The sequence below is a fragment of the Zosterops lateralis genome, assembly GCF_965231275.1.
Source record: "Zosterops lateralis genome assembly, chromosome: 6".
Lineage (NCBI taxonomy): Eukaryota > Metazoa > Chordata > Aves > Passeriformes > Zosteropidae > Zosterops > Zosterops lateralis.
Window position 1 is genome coordinate 57,624,959 of NC_139761.1, and position 17,815 is coordinate 57,642,773.

The window sequence follows — 17,815 nt, forward strand, 5'->3', positions numbered from 1 at the left end:
TCTTATCTATAGTACAGCCTCAGGAGTTGCGAGCTCTAACTAACAAGGTGTAGAAAATGGAGATGCCTCTAACTCTTTCCAAGGTTATTTAAGTGCTAATCACCCAGTAACGAGGTCACACCTATATTATTTATACTTTTAACCCAATAATTGACCACCCAAGGCCTGCAATGCAGGCCTTTTTCACCCAGTTAGAAAAAAACACCCAAAACCAAGAAGAAGGACCCAGAAAATGCTTTAAATCCTCCATATTGCCCCATATATATATTACTACATACTAAAACCCCAAATTTTAAGTTTTCCACCTTGTGATATCACACACTTCTGTTCAAACCACACCTCCACAACCCCAGTGCTGTCACTCAATTTTGGAAACCTGTTCCACGGCCTCAGGTCAAATGTGGTACTTGCTTGAGGGTCAGTGCCTGCTAGCATAGAAAGCTTGAAATTTTCAGCCTCCAGGGTCCCAACAGGTTTCAGGAGGGCTGAAGAGCCTGTGCTGCTCTTCTGCCAGTCCTGCACAGGGTATCCCTCTGCCTGCCTGGGCTGCATAGAGCATTTAATTCTGACTGACAGCACGATTACCCCAACTGCCTGTTGAGATACAGGGCTAGGAGGCTTAATGAAACTAAGCAATGGAAGTGTAAACTTGTTACTTACATCTCGCACTGGGTACTTGTCTTCTCAGTGCCTGATTTCACAGCCTTACTTGGCTAAAAAAATAAAAATAAAGGGTTTTACTGTGGTGGTTTTTTTTGTCTTTTGGAAAAGTATGTCATGGGCTCGAGCAGTGGATATTATTTCCCTGCTTTTTTCACCAGTCTCACCCCATTTAAAGACACTTAAGCTGCTTATATTTGGTGATTACAAAAGAGAAAGGGGTATTATTGCTGTAATATCCAAGCACACAGAGAGCTAGGAGGAGTTGTTATATTTTGTTCATCTTCAGTTATTTTCCTCACAAGTAGAGTGAGCTGGTAATTTTTTTTTTTTTTTCATCCACTGAAGAAATTACTTGTGGAAAAGCTGGGTACAGATTGAAGTGAATGTTTTGTAATCTGTATTACCAGTTTTCTCTTCTTTTGCAAAGGGTGTTATTCAAGATGTGAAAGTCATCTTTATACCTAATGGATATATAACACAGTGTCCTAATCTGAATCGCAGTAAGTAGCAATCTTTTTATTCTATTTTAGATTTTTCATACAGATTGTTTCCTTGCTTTAAAAATAATACTTTCAAGCTTGTTATTTTTGCATGTGCTGACTTCCAGAAGGCAAAAATTCTGTATAAACAGATTGCATTTTATGTTCAGATCAATCTAGTATGATGGATGGTTGTTTATTTATGGGTTATTGTATCTTTCCTTCTTTTCTGTTTCTTTTTAATCTTCCTCTATTGAGCATGCCCAACCTGCAGTGACTTCTTAAGTCTGGTGCAAGGAATCATGGATTTGCAGGAACTCCTGGCAAAAATGACTGCAAAAGTAGGTACCTAAGCTTTTTTTTTGTTAGTTGCCCATTTCCTTCTTTTCCTTCCCTAAGACAAAGATGAAAGTATTTACTCAACATGCCATTCCTTCTACCATGAAAATTATTTTGAATTTTCATAGTAGAGCCAATTTTTTTTTTCTTGCTGCCTGCAGCAGTCTTGTGGATATAACTCCGTGGTTGTTCCTTAAGCTTAATAATGTTTCTGTTGTCTGTTTTATTATTTGTAAGGTAACAAAATATCCATAGTCTGATTTTGTGTGAGAAGCCTTAGCTTGATTTCTCTTTTCATGCTGAGGGATAAATGCAGAAACAAAAGAGTGAAAATCCCTCAGAATTTCCTCACCATGTGGTGCTGTCAGAGGGGAGATGTTTTCTTGTGGGAAGTCCTGTGGAGTCTTCAGGACTGGTGTAGTCTCCTTCTTGGGAACTGAAATTTCAAAACAAAAATGTCTGTAAACCTGCTGACTGTGCTGACCTTGACAGCACCTTTGATCAGTGGTTTTGATCAGTGTGAAAGTTAATTCAGCTCCAGGTTGATGTGGTGTGTGCTTGGGTTTGTGTGTTTGGTTTTTTTTTCTTTCTTCTTCCCCCCCACTCCCCCCAGCTTTGGATCATGGATAGGATGAATGGGAATCTATAATGTTGGGGATTTTGTTTTTGTTCGTTTGAAATTTTGGATCTTTTCTTTAGGTTCTGCTTCTACGATACACAGAAAACCTGGGTGTTAAGCCAAGGCCTTTCAGCAAGGCTGTGCTGAAGTTTTGGGATAGGAAACTGTGTTTTAATGGTGACCAAACCCCTGATCTGTGTTAAAGGAGAGTCTGAACACTCTTTTGAGGTTAATGTTGATGAACCATCTGATTTGTGGCAGAGGGCAGTTAATTGTCTCTTTTGGAACAGCACTTACATTTTAATTACTTAGATTTAAGTGCAGATGCAACCAACCGGTAGCTGCCCCTACTCTCAGTGTAGTTACTGTAGAAATTTCCAAAATAGGATTTGCAGAGCAGTGCTGCTTGTGTAAAAAAAATTACACTTTTTAATGCACTGCCTTCAAATGCTCTTTCCCTTCCCATAAGGAAAGGGGAAACTGTTTTTTGGAGTGTGTGTGCATTATCCTGGCAATCCTCTTACTCAGCTGACATGCTTTGGACAGGCTGGATCCAAATGCGAAATGGGAAGCTTTTATTTCAGTTTTCTGCTCGTGCTGTGGAAGAGAGGCAATTATTTTGAGCCCTGCTGGTGGTATGAGCAAGTTCCAATTATGCAGTGTACTGAGTAACTTGCTTTCTCTGATGTTAATTATATTTTTGCTTGCTAGTACTTTATGAGGGGAAGCAAATAACACAGTATTTGTACTGCAAAGACTCTGCACTTTCATAAAATGGTGCTGGCATAATCCTTCATTGCAAATTCCTTTTGTGGTACAGCAGTCCACTGACTGTTTTGTTGCAGTTGTTTCCTGTTGTCCAGGCAGAATGCGTGGAGCAGGAAAGGAAATGACCTCGGTAGATTAAAAATGGGGGGTCTGGAGGGAAGCATTAAGGTTTGTATCTGCCTTTTAAGAACTCCTAATGCAGATACAAGTGTGTTTTGTGGGGATGATGCATGCCCAGGCTTTGAAGGGCTGTGCAGCTGCCTGCAGGGATCCTGGTTAGCCTGGCAGGTGGTCAGAGGATGGTTTGCTGATGCGCAGGAGTGAGCACCTCTGGCTCCTGAGTCTGCACCAGGAGATGCAGAGCACGAACAAAGTGTTTGGAAAACGTGCTTTGGTGTCTAGCTCTTGCTTTTAGGCTCCACTCCATCCAGGATTTCAGCTTCTCTCTCAGTCTGTGTTTGGGTACAGCTGTGGCACAGCATTGAAGAGATGAGCAAGTGTTGATAGCCATGAATGTGAATGTGCAGTTTGTATAAATTAAAATTATGGAGACTCAGAGTGGGGCTTGTCTGGGAAGGAAACATTCAGCTACTGGTTTCAGGCTCTGGTAATTTTAGTAGCTGTGCAAGTTTTGCAGAATGAAGGCAGGAAAGGGAAGTTCCCTCCTGCTTGGGGTGCACCTCTGCAGAGTCTGGGAGGCTCAGGGTGAGACACAGGATCTTTATGAGTAGTCCAGCAGAGCATTGGCTGGGGCAGATTGTCACAGAGTGCTGTGAAAGGAGTATGTGATCATGGCTTGTAGCAAGCTAACCACCCTTACCCTCCTCTTCCCACCTGTGTTTTGTAGACACAGCTTTTGAAGGCTAAGAAATGTCAGCTTTTTAAACTTTCTTTATTCTTGTCATAATTTGATTTAATTCTGAATCTTTCCAGTAGACATGTTCAACTCACATAATCTTGTGTCCTTAAATAGAGACACGCTGTATGTCAGGGTGTTGGAATCTGGCTAAAATGTTAATTTGCTGCAGAAGAAAAGGATTGTGTTACATTGCACCATTCCCCACTGCTGGGCTGGAGTACTGTTAGTTTCTCTTTAAATATAATGGCTCAAATAATTCATGTGGCTTTAACAATCTACTGAAATCAGTCTGGGCATCTCCTGCTCTTCTTTGAGTGAAATATAACTTCTTTTGGTAAATTATGAGCCTCCACTAGGGTGTGCTTTGTATTCAGATGTGTTTGTTACATGGAGACTACCAGCACAGAAATTTCCACTGAGTCTTTCCTTGCTGGAAGTCAAAAAGGTTCAAGCTTGACTTTGATTAAAATCAAGAAAAAAATCAAGTACCTGAGTTCATTTATGGACTAGGAAGTCTGGTTTATTTACATCATGGGTTTATACAGCCACAAATACTTAATGAATCACAAAATTTTCCATGTAATTTTTAAAATTATTATTTATTTATATATATTTTTAACTGCTGAATATTAAGCTTGTATTTGTATTGTAACACAAGGAGTGTTCAGAGCTAGCCTCAAAACCAGGGTTTATTCCAGCAGCATGGTTTCTCCATTGATCATAGTGTGGCATGACCATGTAATAATAACTCCAGCAAAATCTGAGGAATAGGGTTAAGTCCATACCTGCTGATTTCCTGGTTCAGCGTTGCAAAGGTTGTAGACAAAGCTGGTTTGGCTAAAAGAAACTCTGCTGGTTTTTGCTTTTTAAAATCACATGTTAGAATTGCAGAAATCTCATCAGGTTCCTTTCATTTATAGTTAAATTATGCAGAAACAAGGCTGAGTCAATTGGAAGACTGTCACTGTGAGAAGACTTGCCAAGTAAATGGATTGATCTACAGAGACAAAGACTCATGGGTTGAAGATGATCACTGCAGGAATTGCACATGCAAAGTAAGAATTTCCAAAGAGTTTCAAGGATAGGATCTAATGAAAATGTGAAAATGGCCTTTGAATACATAATGTTCACTCTGAGAATTACTATGTTTTTAGTATGCATCTAGTGGCAGCATGGACAATAGAAAGGAAAATGGTAAAATAAATAAAATTTTGACATGGCTTATTTTTAAGCTTCATACATAAAATCTGCTTTCCCCTGACAGTGCTTTCTCATTTGTTCTAATTATAGCTGCGAGGACTTTGTGGTTTTGGGGGTGAAGGGGTGGCATTGTCTGTGTTTGGTTTGGAATTGTTTTCACTGCAGTAGCTTTTTCAAAAAGGAGGCATTATCTTAATAGTATTCATAGCTGCTTAGTTGCATCTTGCATGGTAACAACTTGCAGAGTCGTTTTCAGCATTTATCAGACTGAAAAATACAAGGGACAGAAAGAGAATTAGTATGTAAAACTTGTATCTTTGAAATTATTTGATAAATATCTGAAGAGAGCCTTTGTTTGCTCAGGAAAATAGAAGCCTGATCGTTAAAAAAACTCAAAAGATGACTGGAACAGCCTACAGAAAGTAGGGCTTATGTTCTTGACTTCCGCTTTCCAGTTAATGTATTCTGCTCCAGGAATGGGGGGTAAAACCAGTAATATGTCCTAAAATTCTGAAGGCAGCTCACCTTCAGCTGCATCTCGGTTCATTTTGTAGCTGGGCGGGATTAAATCCGGGTTTGTATCCCAGGATGGTGTTTCTCATTTACTTAAGCAGCTCCTAGTGTTTTGTATGAAATGCTCACCAATGGCAGCAGCAGCAGCTGAGTTTTGTGTCAAACTCCTTTGTCCCAGGGCGGAGCTGTGGAATGCCGCAGGATGTCCTGTCCCCCTCTGGAGTGTCCTCCTGATGCTCTCCCCGTGCACGTGGACAGTCAGTGCTGCAAGGTGTGCAGGGGTGAGTACAGCACACACACCTCCCCTCCTATTCCAGCAGGGTTAAATCTGTCCTGACAGCAGGCACCTTTTGGGATGGTTTTCAGAGGTCCTGGTAGTCCAGGTAGCGTGAGTCATAGCGGTAAACGTGATTTAAGAAGAAAATAAGTAATTGCTGAGAAACGAACAAGCATTGCAAATTTCTGATACACTGTTTTTTTACCTATTGTTTGTGTAAAATTATCCTGTTGGGGGCTGGCAAGACTGATTTGGCTCCAGTTTGTATCTCCCCTTGATGCTGAGGAGCATCAAGCCTATGGTCTGAACTTCCTTTTGTGATGAGTAACTAACCAAGCTGTTGTCTTTTCACTTATCTTTTGTTTCAAGTTAAAAGGCTGTTCTTTGAAATAAACATGACAGAATATCAGGCCCTGGCTTAGTATCACTGTGTGGAGCTGTAGTTTGCTGTAATTAATTTCAAAATAAATTAATGAGAAGAAAGAAAAGTTAAGAAAATTTTGTGATTGGTGTCATCGTCAGCTTTCAGTTCCTTTTTCTGGGAATGAAAGGTGTTAAGTAAAGTTCATGGAAGGAATATTCAATATTTGTTACTTTAGTGTAGAACAAGGAACAAAGACAATTTATGTATGAAAATTTTAGCTGTATAATAATGCCAGCCATACCTTAAGAAGCACAAATTCTCTTTTCCCCTGATCCGTTCTGGAAGATGAATAAACATCATGCATGAGCTTTTCAATAATCTATTAGGACAGGGATGTTGAATTATTTTAGGATTTGTTAGGAAAATAATAACACTTTATTAGCATTCTGTCACCCTTCTTCAGTCATTGAATTCATTAGTTCTGTGCGCAAATATCCTTTAGCTGTGATCTTGCACTTGCTCTTGTTTCTCATGTAATCTCATTTCTCTCTGGCTGTATGTCAGCATGAATATTCTGCATACTAAAAGATGTTCATGAACAGAGTGCTTGGGTGGTAAAGTGGCCATGCTGGCCTTTTTTTTATTTTTTTTTTTTAATTTTTTTTTTAAATTTTTTTTTTTTAATTTTTTTATTATTATTATTATTATTATTTTGTCTCAAAATATTCTTATTTGTAACTTTGAAAGTCTGGGAAGTTCTTTCACGAAACTGGATGTATGCACAAGAGTCAAAACCTGACACAAGGAAATTGCAAGGCACCAAATTGTAGATTCAGTGTATACCCTCATGAGTAAACTGTTCCTGCTATTTGTAATGGGAAGATGAACAGTCAAACTTGCCTTTTGTCAGTGATTGGCACAAACTTGACTCATTACTCTGACAAGAACTCAGCATGTCAGTCAATGGGCAGAGACGTATGGAAGTTGATTGAAATTGATTGTAAATGCCAGCTCCTTGACAAAATGATGTGCTAGGACCACAGTTAGTCACCTCTAGGTAGAGAGTAGTAATTGCAGAGGTTTTCCAAAGAGCTTGAACTGCAGGTGTTATTTCCTCTGTGCTTTTTCTATTTAGCTCTGATAGAACCATCAGTTGTAATTTGCTGTCTCCGGGGATTATTGAATGGCTGGGTTATTGAACACTTTCCCATCTTAGCTAGGGGTTAATGAACAAAGTTCTAATGTCTGATATGTTAAGGGGTTTAGGCAGTTCAGTTTTGATCCTTGCCACCTTGTGTTAGCATTTCAAATAATATTTGGCAAAGTACTATAATTTTGTTTTAAATATAGTTTTTCTGAATCATATGTTAACTTGCTTTCCAGTGTGTCCATTCTTTTATTAAAAGCAGTCGTGTCAGGAGAAGACAGAAAGAAAGAGGAAACGTCTCTAGTTCAAATTCTCCTAAATATAGTTACTGGGATTCCTAATTTAAATGAAGCTTCCTCATTTGAAGTTTTCTTCAGAAGTGAACTCACAATAAGTCAGGCATAAAAACTAGGGCAGCTTTTGAAAAACAAAGAAAACTGGGATACCAAAAGGAAGAAGCCTGTTTCTAAATGCTTTAGTGATGATGAAAACTGAGTTATCCTGAAAATCATAAATTGTTCTCTTTTTTTTTTTAAGAGATGAGCATTTTCACAGAGTCATTAGAAGCAAATTTATCTCTGAAGGTTCATGAAGATTGATCTAGCAGTCTCTTTTGCTTAAAATAGGAACTGATTTTGGGAATCAGTCTGGTTGTGGAACTGTTGGCATCACCTGTAAGGGAGATGCACTTGCACCTGTGAGTGCGTCCCTTACTTGGGCACTCAGGAGAGAAATTTAGGTAAAACAGTCCTAGACAGGGTATGTCTTTCGAGAGCAGACTACTACTCTGCACACTTGCACTGTGCACATGGCTTGACTCTACGTTCAATGGCAACATAGAATTCACACCTTTTAGCTTTCCTTTCAGGGCCACAGGTCAGACTTTTACTGGCCAAGCACAGAAAGAGCTGAAATGCCACAGCAGAAAGTTATTTTATCAGTGTTCAGCATTGATCTGGTTTGTGATGCAGGGTGGTTTTATTGCGGGTGCTCGATTTGTGTGAGCTCGTAATGCTCCAGCTGTTCTCTTTAATTGATGGATTTACTGTCCTTCTCTGGAATTGGAATTCAGACACGTAGTTGCATGAGGACTGTGATAATTCTGACCATAATTGACCAAGCTGTTCGCTGCTGTGGCCCTGATTCACGTTGCCTTCTTCCTGGTGGCAGAAGTCCCAAGCTGGGTGACTTTGCTGTGAAGTGAACAGGGAATGATCACACATTCCAGTCTGTTGGTTGATCTGAGGAGCCACTTACCTTTGGCAGAAGGATCAAAACTTCAGACAAGAATTTTCTAGTAGGAGCTTTCAGTTTCCTGGGAAAATCTGCGTTACCTGTGTGCCTGAAGAATATTTTCCTGAAATAGATTTTTGCAGTTTGTTGATTCAGTACAGTCATTCACTGCATCTAATCTGTTCGTGCAGTCCTCTAGGAAGTTGAAGAGTTCACCTTTGTGCCCACAGAAAAATGTGAAGGCTTAATTGAAATCTGTGCTTACATTTTTCTTGTGATGAACTGGATGCTAATAAATGTCTCCACATCTTGAAGTGAGTCGTGAGGACCTCTAGTAACACTAATACTGTAGCTACTCTACACAGTGTCAGTAGTGAAAATATTTTCTGTTGAATGATAGGTTATTTAGTCCAGGACATATTGCTTATGCTCCTATTCTCTCTCTTTAGTTTGGGTAAAGAGGCTACTTTCTCTTAAAATGAATTTATTGTTTGTAATTCTATGTGATACTGACTCCTGATGAAAGCAAAATGCATCACGTTTTCAATGTATTGATGTTTTTTCAGTGTATGTGAGTACTGGTTTTACTTCTGTGTTACACCTTGTGTTTATTTGCTGCTTAAATACTGATTTAATTAATTTTTAATCTCCCTCCCCCTTCTCTCGAATTACAGCCAAGTGTATCTATGGAGGCAAAGTGCTAGCAGAAGGTCAACGAGTATTAACCAAGAGCTGCAGGGAATGTCGAGTAAGTTTCAGTTGTATAAACCTTTCCTGATTTTAAATGTATCTGTGGTGTTCAGAAGTGACAGTGAAAAGTTAGTGCATTTCTTTAGGCTCCCTTCATGCAAATGTGACATCTGTTGTCTCAAAAAAGGTGACCTTGAAGCTGCTGAAAGACACAAATACGAAAACAAGGCAGGAAAATGGACCCTTGCAGGATAAGAAAAATATGGGCAAAATGATTTGGAAGAGTGCTTTCTCTTATCTCTGCTTTCATGAGCTTTAGAAAAAAGCAGCAGCCTCTTGAGCGAATTACTTATTTCAGCCAAACTGCTAAAATGTGGAGCAACCTTCTTGCTATATTGTGTGTATTTCCCCTAGTATTGGTCAAACTATGTATGGCTCTTGTAATGATTGAGGTGAATTACCAAGTGTTGGAGTGGCAACTAAGTCCTTTCTTGACAAATTCCCAACATTTGGGACTCTAACAGTCAGATTTTGGGAACACAGGTGAATGGAGGCCATGTTAGATCCCTTCAGGGAGTATTGGTGAAGGCTGGAAAGGATTAAGGTGATCTGGTTATTGTTGCTCCCAGAGCCGAGTGTACAGAGTAGCAATTTCATGTTGGCTAATGGAAATGGACAATAACTGGTTGCAGATGTTGTGGAAACAGCTTGTTATGCAGAATTACTTTGCTGTTGTTGAGCTGTGTGGGGTGCTCAGCACCGTGGACACAAGTGCGTGGGCAAGGTGGTTGCTTTGGGAGGCAGACTGAGATGCCTGTTATTTATAATGGGGCATAGAATGTTTGTGTGAGAGTGGAAGCACATGGATAAAATGAGAGCAGGAGTGTTTTCACGTTAAATTGAAACCAGAGAGGCTGAGCTGAATTATGTCTGTGGAACTTCTCTGTGCTATAAATAAGAGTGTCATCTTCATCATTAGGAGCGTGATAACACATCCACGAAGATTAAAAGCAAATACCAACCATCAAATATCTGTCGTTAGCAATGAGTAAGATAATGAAAACAGCTTTTGTATTTTGCTTATTGTTAAAAGGAAAATGATATGGCAATGTTAATTACAGTAACATTGCAGTTGGTATTTGCTTCTTAATTGGCAGTATTGATAAATATTCAAAATGGCATCTGTGAATGTGACACCGTAAAAAAAAAGTTTGATGCATGCCTTCAGAAAAACTCCAACAAACTGAAGTCCTTTCCACAGCTGTGCTTCAACAAGATATTGAACCTCACTGCCCTGGAGTTGGGTTTTTAAGAGGGTGCTTGCATCTGTTTCTGTGGAGTGGTGTGTCTCTATGCAGGAGGTTCATTCAATGTGTCTTCAGCATGACCTCCTAAATCTGACCCACTTGTCTGCTGCCCCAGTTGGGAATGCTCAAACTGTGCCTGTGTCATTGTTTTCTGTCCTGGGTGGACAAGGTGTTACATGAATAGAGGAGGGGCTTTGTCACAGGGGGAGGACCATACAAAATTTAATATGGTTTAATTTTCCAGACATGAAAAACTGACATCAGGTTTCAAAGGCTGCTGATCCATGATGGAGTAGAGTGGAGGGTACACATCTACTGTCAATGTAATAGTGTTGATAAAGACGACTAAAAAAAAAAAAATCTTTGTGTCTGTAAAGGAGGATATTTTTGTAAGTGGGGTGATGTCAAGAGGATTAAGTTGAATTTCACATTTCAGTTTTTATTTGAAGATAGATTCCTTATTCTTTGCATAGGTACTGATCCAAACTTAAGAGGCTTTTAGCTCTTATAGTTTTTCCATCTGCAAAAAAAATACTACTACTACTGATGGATCCAGCTAGATCAAAGATTTTCTTTATCAGGCTGAGAGACTTTTTTTTTAATTTTTCAAAACTAATCCAGACTAAAAATATTTATGATGCACATCCTCTTAAACCATAAGCACAGATGTTACTCACGAACAACCATTCCCAGCTGGAATCCTGCCCACAGACACTCTTTAGATGAATCTACAATGATAAAATGAGCACACAGGTATTTCTAGCAATCACAGAACAGTTCAGATTGGGAGGGACCTCTGGAGGTCAGCTTGTCCTTGGAAGGCCAGGAAATGGAAGTGTGTATGAGCTTTTGGTAACTGCACCTTGCTGCATTCAATAAATGTTTAATTTTTTGATTGGTTTGTTTAGCTTGGGGGTTTTTTTTGGGTTTCACCAGTCTGGTGATGTGAGCCATTGAATGTCAATGGAAGGATTTTCCTAACTTTTGTTGGAGTGGGAATTTGCAGTTGATCAGCTGCCTGTGAATGACGTGATGCCTGTTCATAAACAGAGGACAAGCCTGACAGCAAAGGGTACAAAAATAAATGCAAAGGGTACAAAAATTAGTGCTGGGAGTAGGCAGTCTCAGGGTGCCATGCAAGATGGACGGGGCCCAGAACTTTCAGGAAGGTTCACTAAAAAGTTTTTAGTAAAGATAAGGAAGGATGGGATGTGCTTCTTAAGAGTGACAACTAAAGCTGCTGTTTGAAACTGTGTCCCAAGAGGCTGATCGATACCAGTTTGTTGTGGATTAGGAATGGTATTCCCAGATGTGGTGCTCTCACTGAAACCACGTCTCTCACTTCCTTGGGTGGGATGGAGAGGAGAACTGGAGGCACAAAAGGAAAAGGTCATGGGTTTAAATAAGAGTAATTTACTGGAATCAGCAAGGACATGAGAAAATAAACAGTAACAGCCACAATACTGGTGCCAAAGGGTAAAGGGAAGAGGTGATGGGTTCACAGGGAACAACAATTCCCAACTGCTCCCTGTGGACCCCACCAGCCCCACCTCAGAGGAAGGTGGTGGAGAATAATCTCCTGTCCTGGCCATGCTCCTCCTGCTGACTGCAGAGATCAGCCCTGCCTTCTCTGGAACCAGGGCACGGATAAATTCAGACAGGAGAAGAAACCCCACCAAAACAGCCTTATCTGAAATCTTGCTATTAATTTTCAAAGCCAATCGTGTGAGGTGAGCTGTTTGTTGTTCAGATTTTCACTGCGTGTCACTGATTAGGCTTACATCCAATCCTTTTTTTATGTACTTACCTTGGTAATTACAATAAAATTTAATTATCTTGTTGTAAGTTTTTGACTCCAGATCTCATTCTTTGTGGATTGTAAGTCACAACTGAAGCCTGATATATTTATTCCAGAAAAAAAATGTCTTTTTGACATCTATTTCTGTTCACATTCTATGGCTGCTACATATGCGAATTGAATATAAAAAGGAGTAATTTTTCCAAGGCTGCCTGAAGCAATAATTCTGAGGTGTGAACTCTTCTTACTTATCTCAGTGGATGAAATCTGAAATCTGATGATGATAATTCTTTTAATTGGATCTATACTAGTTTATAATAAATTGATTTTAACCCAAAGAATACTCAATGTGGAAATGTTTTAATTGTTTTAAAACTTAATTACAAATAAATTTAATTTGTTTTCCCAAGATGCAGATTCTGCAGAAAGTAGAAAACTTAAGGAAATAAAATCTTACTGTCGTTAAATTAATGGAATTCTCAATTTGTGTTCTTTAATCTCCTTGTGAGTCACTAAAGCAGCAGTGAGCTTGGAATAAATTTGTCTTTAGTTTTTTGACTCATCCTGACACTCATTTGACTTTCCTACCATTTCTTGCCATATTTTTCTGGCCAGATTTATTGCCAGTCAACACTTTTTGCCCGTCTGCTGACACCCTTTACTCTTCCTGCTGTAATTGTCCTGTCTGAGCTTAAATAGGCAATGAGTTACAGCCAGAGCTTTCCTAGCTGGTTGTTTGATTATGTGATAGCAAGTGATGCCTCAGTGTCTGGTTCTTTTATCACCTTTGATCCTGCAGCTGCACAGACAGCCGTGGGGGATTCCTCCCTTTCCCTGGTGGAAGTGAGATCAGGAGGAGGCCTCACACTTCCATTAACTTCACTGCTCTGGTGGGCACTTGCTCTGGTGATGTGTGCCCTCTGTGCTGCTGCAGGGAGCTGCTTTTCATTACAAAAAAAAATAAGACAAGAAGATGCCTGTAGAGTTTTTTTTAACATTATTTTTCACGGCAGCAACTGATGCAACTTGCCAGTGAAGGCAACTGGCCCTGCTTAGCCTTAGGATTGTAAAGTCAAGGGCAGTGATAGGCAGGGATCACAGAATGGCCAGATTTGCTTTTTTGGAGTCAACTGCACTCGTCAGCTGCAAGTCCTGAAAGCTACTGAGCACCTGGGGGCACATCTTTTTGTAGGCTCAGCAGGCGTCTCCTAAGTCTGTAGGGCAGCTTGATATTGTTGATGCCTTGGGAAGGCTGACCTGGGACAGAGACTGGACAGAGCTGGAGAATAAAGTAGGAATTTATTGAAAGGTCTTTAGGGTACACCTTGGACAGGACAAGAGCCTGACCAGGGCTACACCCGAGGTGGACCCAAAATGGATGACCAGTCATGAGGTCTCACACTTTTATAAGTTTTGGTCCATTTGCATATTTGGGGTTTAATTGTCCAATTCCAGCTTCAGGCTGTGAGGTCCCATCCTTCTTGTTCCTCCCTCCAGCCCACCCTTGTTTGTGCTTGCCTGAAAGTTGTCCTTGGTGTTCAGCAGGAAAAGGATTTGTTTTGTGTCCCTGCTCTGTGCAGAGCTGAGTGACACTGACTGTGAGCTCAGACCTGCACCCCTGGGCAGCACAGAGTCTGAAAAACATGAAAGCTCAAACTTAAGGCATCACTGTGTGAGCTCCTTCTGGAGCCTGGAGAGACAGAGCTGAGTTGGTCTGGTGAGGTGGAGTGTCCAGGCTGATGAGCAGTAAAGGTGTTTTTACCTGTGCACCTGAGGCAGTGCTTTGGTGTGGTGTGATCTGCAAGCAGCTTCTGCACTGGGGTGTTTCTCCATACAGGGTGGACTCACAGGTAATTTCAATATCCTCTGTTCAAAATCATGTATCTGGTCCCTCAGATTATTGGAATGATGGCTTTAATGAGGTTTTGTCTATTTTTTGGTGTTGGTTTTCCTCTGCTTTCCTAGCCCTAGATATGTTTGTATCATAATTTTGTACTTGTCTCTGCAGTCACGACAGCTGGGAAATGAAATTTCTTTGTTTGAGGAAATCAGAAATCCTTATTCCACCTTTTGGTTCTGCTGTCTGAGATCTTGTGAAGAATATTCTGGGAGGAGTGGGGACTAGACTGATGTTAAAAAGGTGTTTTGGCAACATGGCAGGCTGTCTGCTTTCTTTGTGGAGTTTCATAGCTTGGAAAATGAGATTACTCAGGTGTGGACGGTCCTGTGGGGTAGCTACTGTAGTTCCTACTGAGCAAATTCTAGTTGTTAATTTCTGCTCCACTTGCCAGTTCTCAGTAATGGCATAACTGCAGAAGGGGTGCTGAACAAGGGAAGATAAAAGAAGAGACTATTGTGGGAGAAGATTTTTACGAAACAAACTGAAGTTCTGGGGAGCTGTTTAGTGTGGAGACACAGGGAGGCTGATCTGCTGGATGGGAATAAAATGGAGTAAAATTTGGTGCAAAAATCTCCCCATGAAGGTTCTATGTCTATAATTGTAGAAAGTTTCTACCAGCATCTAGATGTCCTGTCACAGCCTTACTCTAAATCTAGAAATCAGAATTATAGCTTGATTTTCCACAGCAGTTTCTGTAGAGATATCTCAAGATGAGCTTTCTTCTCTGAAGGACCTAACCTTGGAAATAAGGTGATCAGTTTTTCTAAAGAACAGACTCTTGCAATTGGACATGACGGAACAATCCTCGAAAATACTGGTCTTGCTGTGCATATTGGAGTTGAATAACTTACCGGTGGACTATGTGAACTGGGAAATAAAAAGGAATAAAGCTCAGATTTGCAGAAAGAAGCAAGACTGTTTTTAACCTGGAATGAAATTTTTTAATTCCTTCAAGTACTCAGAAAGAAGACAACTATCCTTTGAGACTACACATTTGGTAAAACTAGAACAGAATTTTAAGCTGAAGTGCCTTGTCTTTTAATCTTTTTTAAAAAAATTATTCTGGGCAGAGAAATGCACAGTAGATTAACTGTAGATTTGATGTTATGGTGGAACAAATGAATTTAACTTGCTTTCTTGCTAGTCTTACCAGTGTTCTTACTGGTACTTAAGTGTTCTTACGCTGTACTTACCATCCACTAGTGCTGTGGATGGAATAGTATGTGATTATGTGATCCTTGCACACTGTGTGTGCTTTCACCAATATAATTTTGTTTTAAAATGCTGTTTTTATTTTCAGAATGGAGTTTTAGTAAAAGTAACAGAGGCTTGTCCACTGCTGAACTGCTCAGAAAAAGATCACGTTCTTCCAGAGAACCAGTGTTGCAGTGTTTGCAGAGGTAAGCCAGCCTGGGAGGAATGGGAGCTGTTGGTTCAAGAGGGGGATACACTGAAAGGAACAATTCCTTTTTAATGAGATATTAACTACCTCTATAAGCATGATTCTAAAACCAGTCTGTGATACTCCTTTGGTTGGAAGACTTACCAGATATAAAGCTGCAATTGCTCTGAATTAGGCAGGAGGAGGGAGCAAGGGAAGAGCTGGGGGAGCAAGGAACCAATATCTCCTAAAAATTTCCTATTAAAAAGGCACTGTATTTGAACATGAAATGTATTTTGTTGCTTAAACTTGCAACTGCAGAGTTTTTTAGAGTGATTTTTTGAGGTCTCTATTTTAAAATCTGTTTTAAAGAGTGATGGCTTGAATGAGGTTCTGTCTATGTTTTGGTATTGGTTTTCTCCTGCTTTCCTAGCCCTGGATATGTTTGAATCATACTTTCAAACTCATCTCTGCAGTCTCTATAGCTGGGAAATGAAATTTCTTTGTTTGAGGAAAGCAGAAATCCTTATTCCACCTTTTGGTTCTGCTGTCTGAGATGTCATGAGTAATATCCTGCGAGGAGTGGGGGCTGGACTGTTGCTGTTGCTGAGTCTCAGCTGAGTTTGAGGGGAGCCTGGGCTCTCAGGACTCACATGCTAGCCTTTAGTGATGCACCTCAGACATCCAAGCAAGAGATGTGCCAAATGAGCATTAGACATTTGCAGGCTTAGGTGGTTATTGAGGTCTGCTGGAGTTATTTATCTTGCTTTATGTTGTGTATAAATTCCTCCAGTGCCATTGCAGATGGCGATGGAGGGGCTCTGAATCTTTCCCTCTGCCAGTAAATATTAATAAGTAAATATTCATGATTAAATATTTACTTAGGCCTTGAACTTAAAAACACATGCATGTGGTTGCAGGGACTAGCATGTTTGAGACTCCCTGTTGGGTCATGGTCTAAGAATATACACATTAATTTCTTTAGTAGTTTCTAGAAACAGCTGCGACTGTTTAAGCAAGCAGTAAATGTTGCTTCTCTGTCCCTCAGAGGGCTGGATGTCTTAATGATACTTCTTAACAGATGGCCCAGTTTGATGTAGTGCAGTGCTGGAAAAAAATATATTCATTACTTAAAAGGATTAGAAATATGAAAGCTTCAAAGCTGATGGAAGATAAGTTCCATAATTATTCACTTCCATATTATTGCTAGCGATAGGTACTCTTTTTGGATATTCATCTCCAAACTGGCTTCATTATTTATAACATAAGATGGACATGTATATTTATGTGATGATCCCTAGAAGCAAGGGAAGGAATTGTTTTTTCCCTTGCTAGGAGTTCTGGTACATGATGCTTTCAATTTGACACATTAAACTTTCACTTCAGTTTTGCTTTAGTTGACTGCTAAAGCAGCACCTCCTCCTTTTGTATTTCATCATGGCTTTTTAAAATTCTTTTGAAAATGACGCCTAAAGATAAGATCAATTTTGTCAACTTTACAAAGGCATAAATTCAATTTAACACTCTTAAGTTGCTTTTTATATCTTGAAGTAGAATAGATGCAGCTTGACACTTCTGATTCATGCAACCCAAGTGGTAGTATATAATTTTATCATGTGCTGTTGTTAAAAATGGATATTTATTAAGAATTCCATATTTGGTGTGGGTTTTATCAAGCAAACAGGTGCTGCCTGATATGGCAAGCAGTTCTGATCCTGTCCTGTGCTAACATATCCTTTGCTGGGAAAGGATAGATTGATTCTCTGGTTTGCAAAACCAACTTCTTTCGGAGACTATATTCAGCGCTTTTTTTTTTTTTTTTTTTTTTTTTTTTTTTTTTTTTTTTTTTTTTTGTCTAAGCCAAAGCAGTAAGGAAGACATATTGTCTTCCTTAGGAAGCAGTAAGGAAGACATATTCAGACTGCTGTCCTGAATAAGCAAAATTATTTGTTGGAAGGCCACATGGATCACTGACACATCAGAAGCAAATTTCACATTATATGTGTGATGATGAGGTAATTTGTTGCATTAGCCCTTAGCTAAGCCTTGAGTTATTCAACAGAATATTTAGCAAGCATTTACCAGCGATGTTAAATAAGAATGTTATTTCTGTGTTAAGTTTATCAGTGCACATTAGTGACTGCTATGTTCTGGGCTTTGTAGCAGTTTGTATTGTTTTTAATATTTCTAGTTGTGGAATCAAAAGACTTCTATTGAATTTCATGTTCTGTAGAATTATAGAATATAATTCTATAATGTAGAATTATAGAGTATAATT

At 39.6% G+C, this 17,815-nt stretch overlaps 1 protein-coding gene across 1 annotated transcript in view; it reads left to right on the top strand.

Moving 5' to 3' along the window:
- The window catches only part of NELL1 (neural EGFL like 1), a gene marked incomplete at its 5' end in the record, with an annotated part of 282,538 nt that overhangs the window by 63,916 nt on the left and 200,807 nt on the right, over positions 1-17,815 (top strand). The window contains 6 exons of the mRNA XM_083862654.1: positions 1,091-1,163; positions 1,401-1,483; positions 4,648-4,782; positions 5,619-5,721; positions 9,136-9,209; positions 15,457-15,556. Coding sequence (XP_083718780.1) covers positions 1,091-1,163; positions 1,401-1,483; positions 4,648-4,782; positions 5,619-5,721; positions 9,136-9,209; positions 15,457-15,556 — 568 coding nt within the window. The remainder of the gene's footprint in view (positions 1-1,090; positions 1,164-1,400; positions 1,484-4,647; positions 4,783-5,618; positions 5,722-9,135; positions 9,210-15,456; positions 15,557-17,815) is intronic.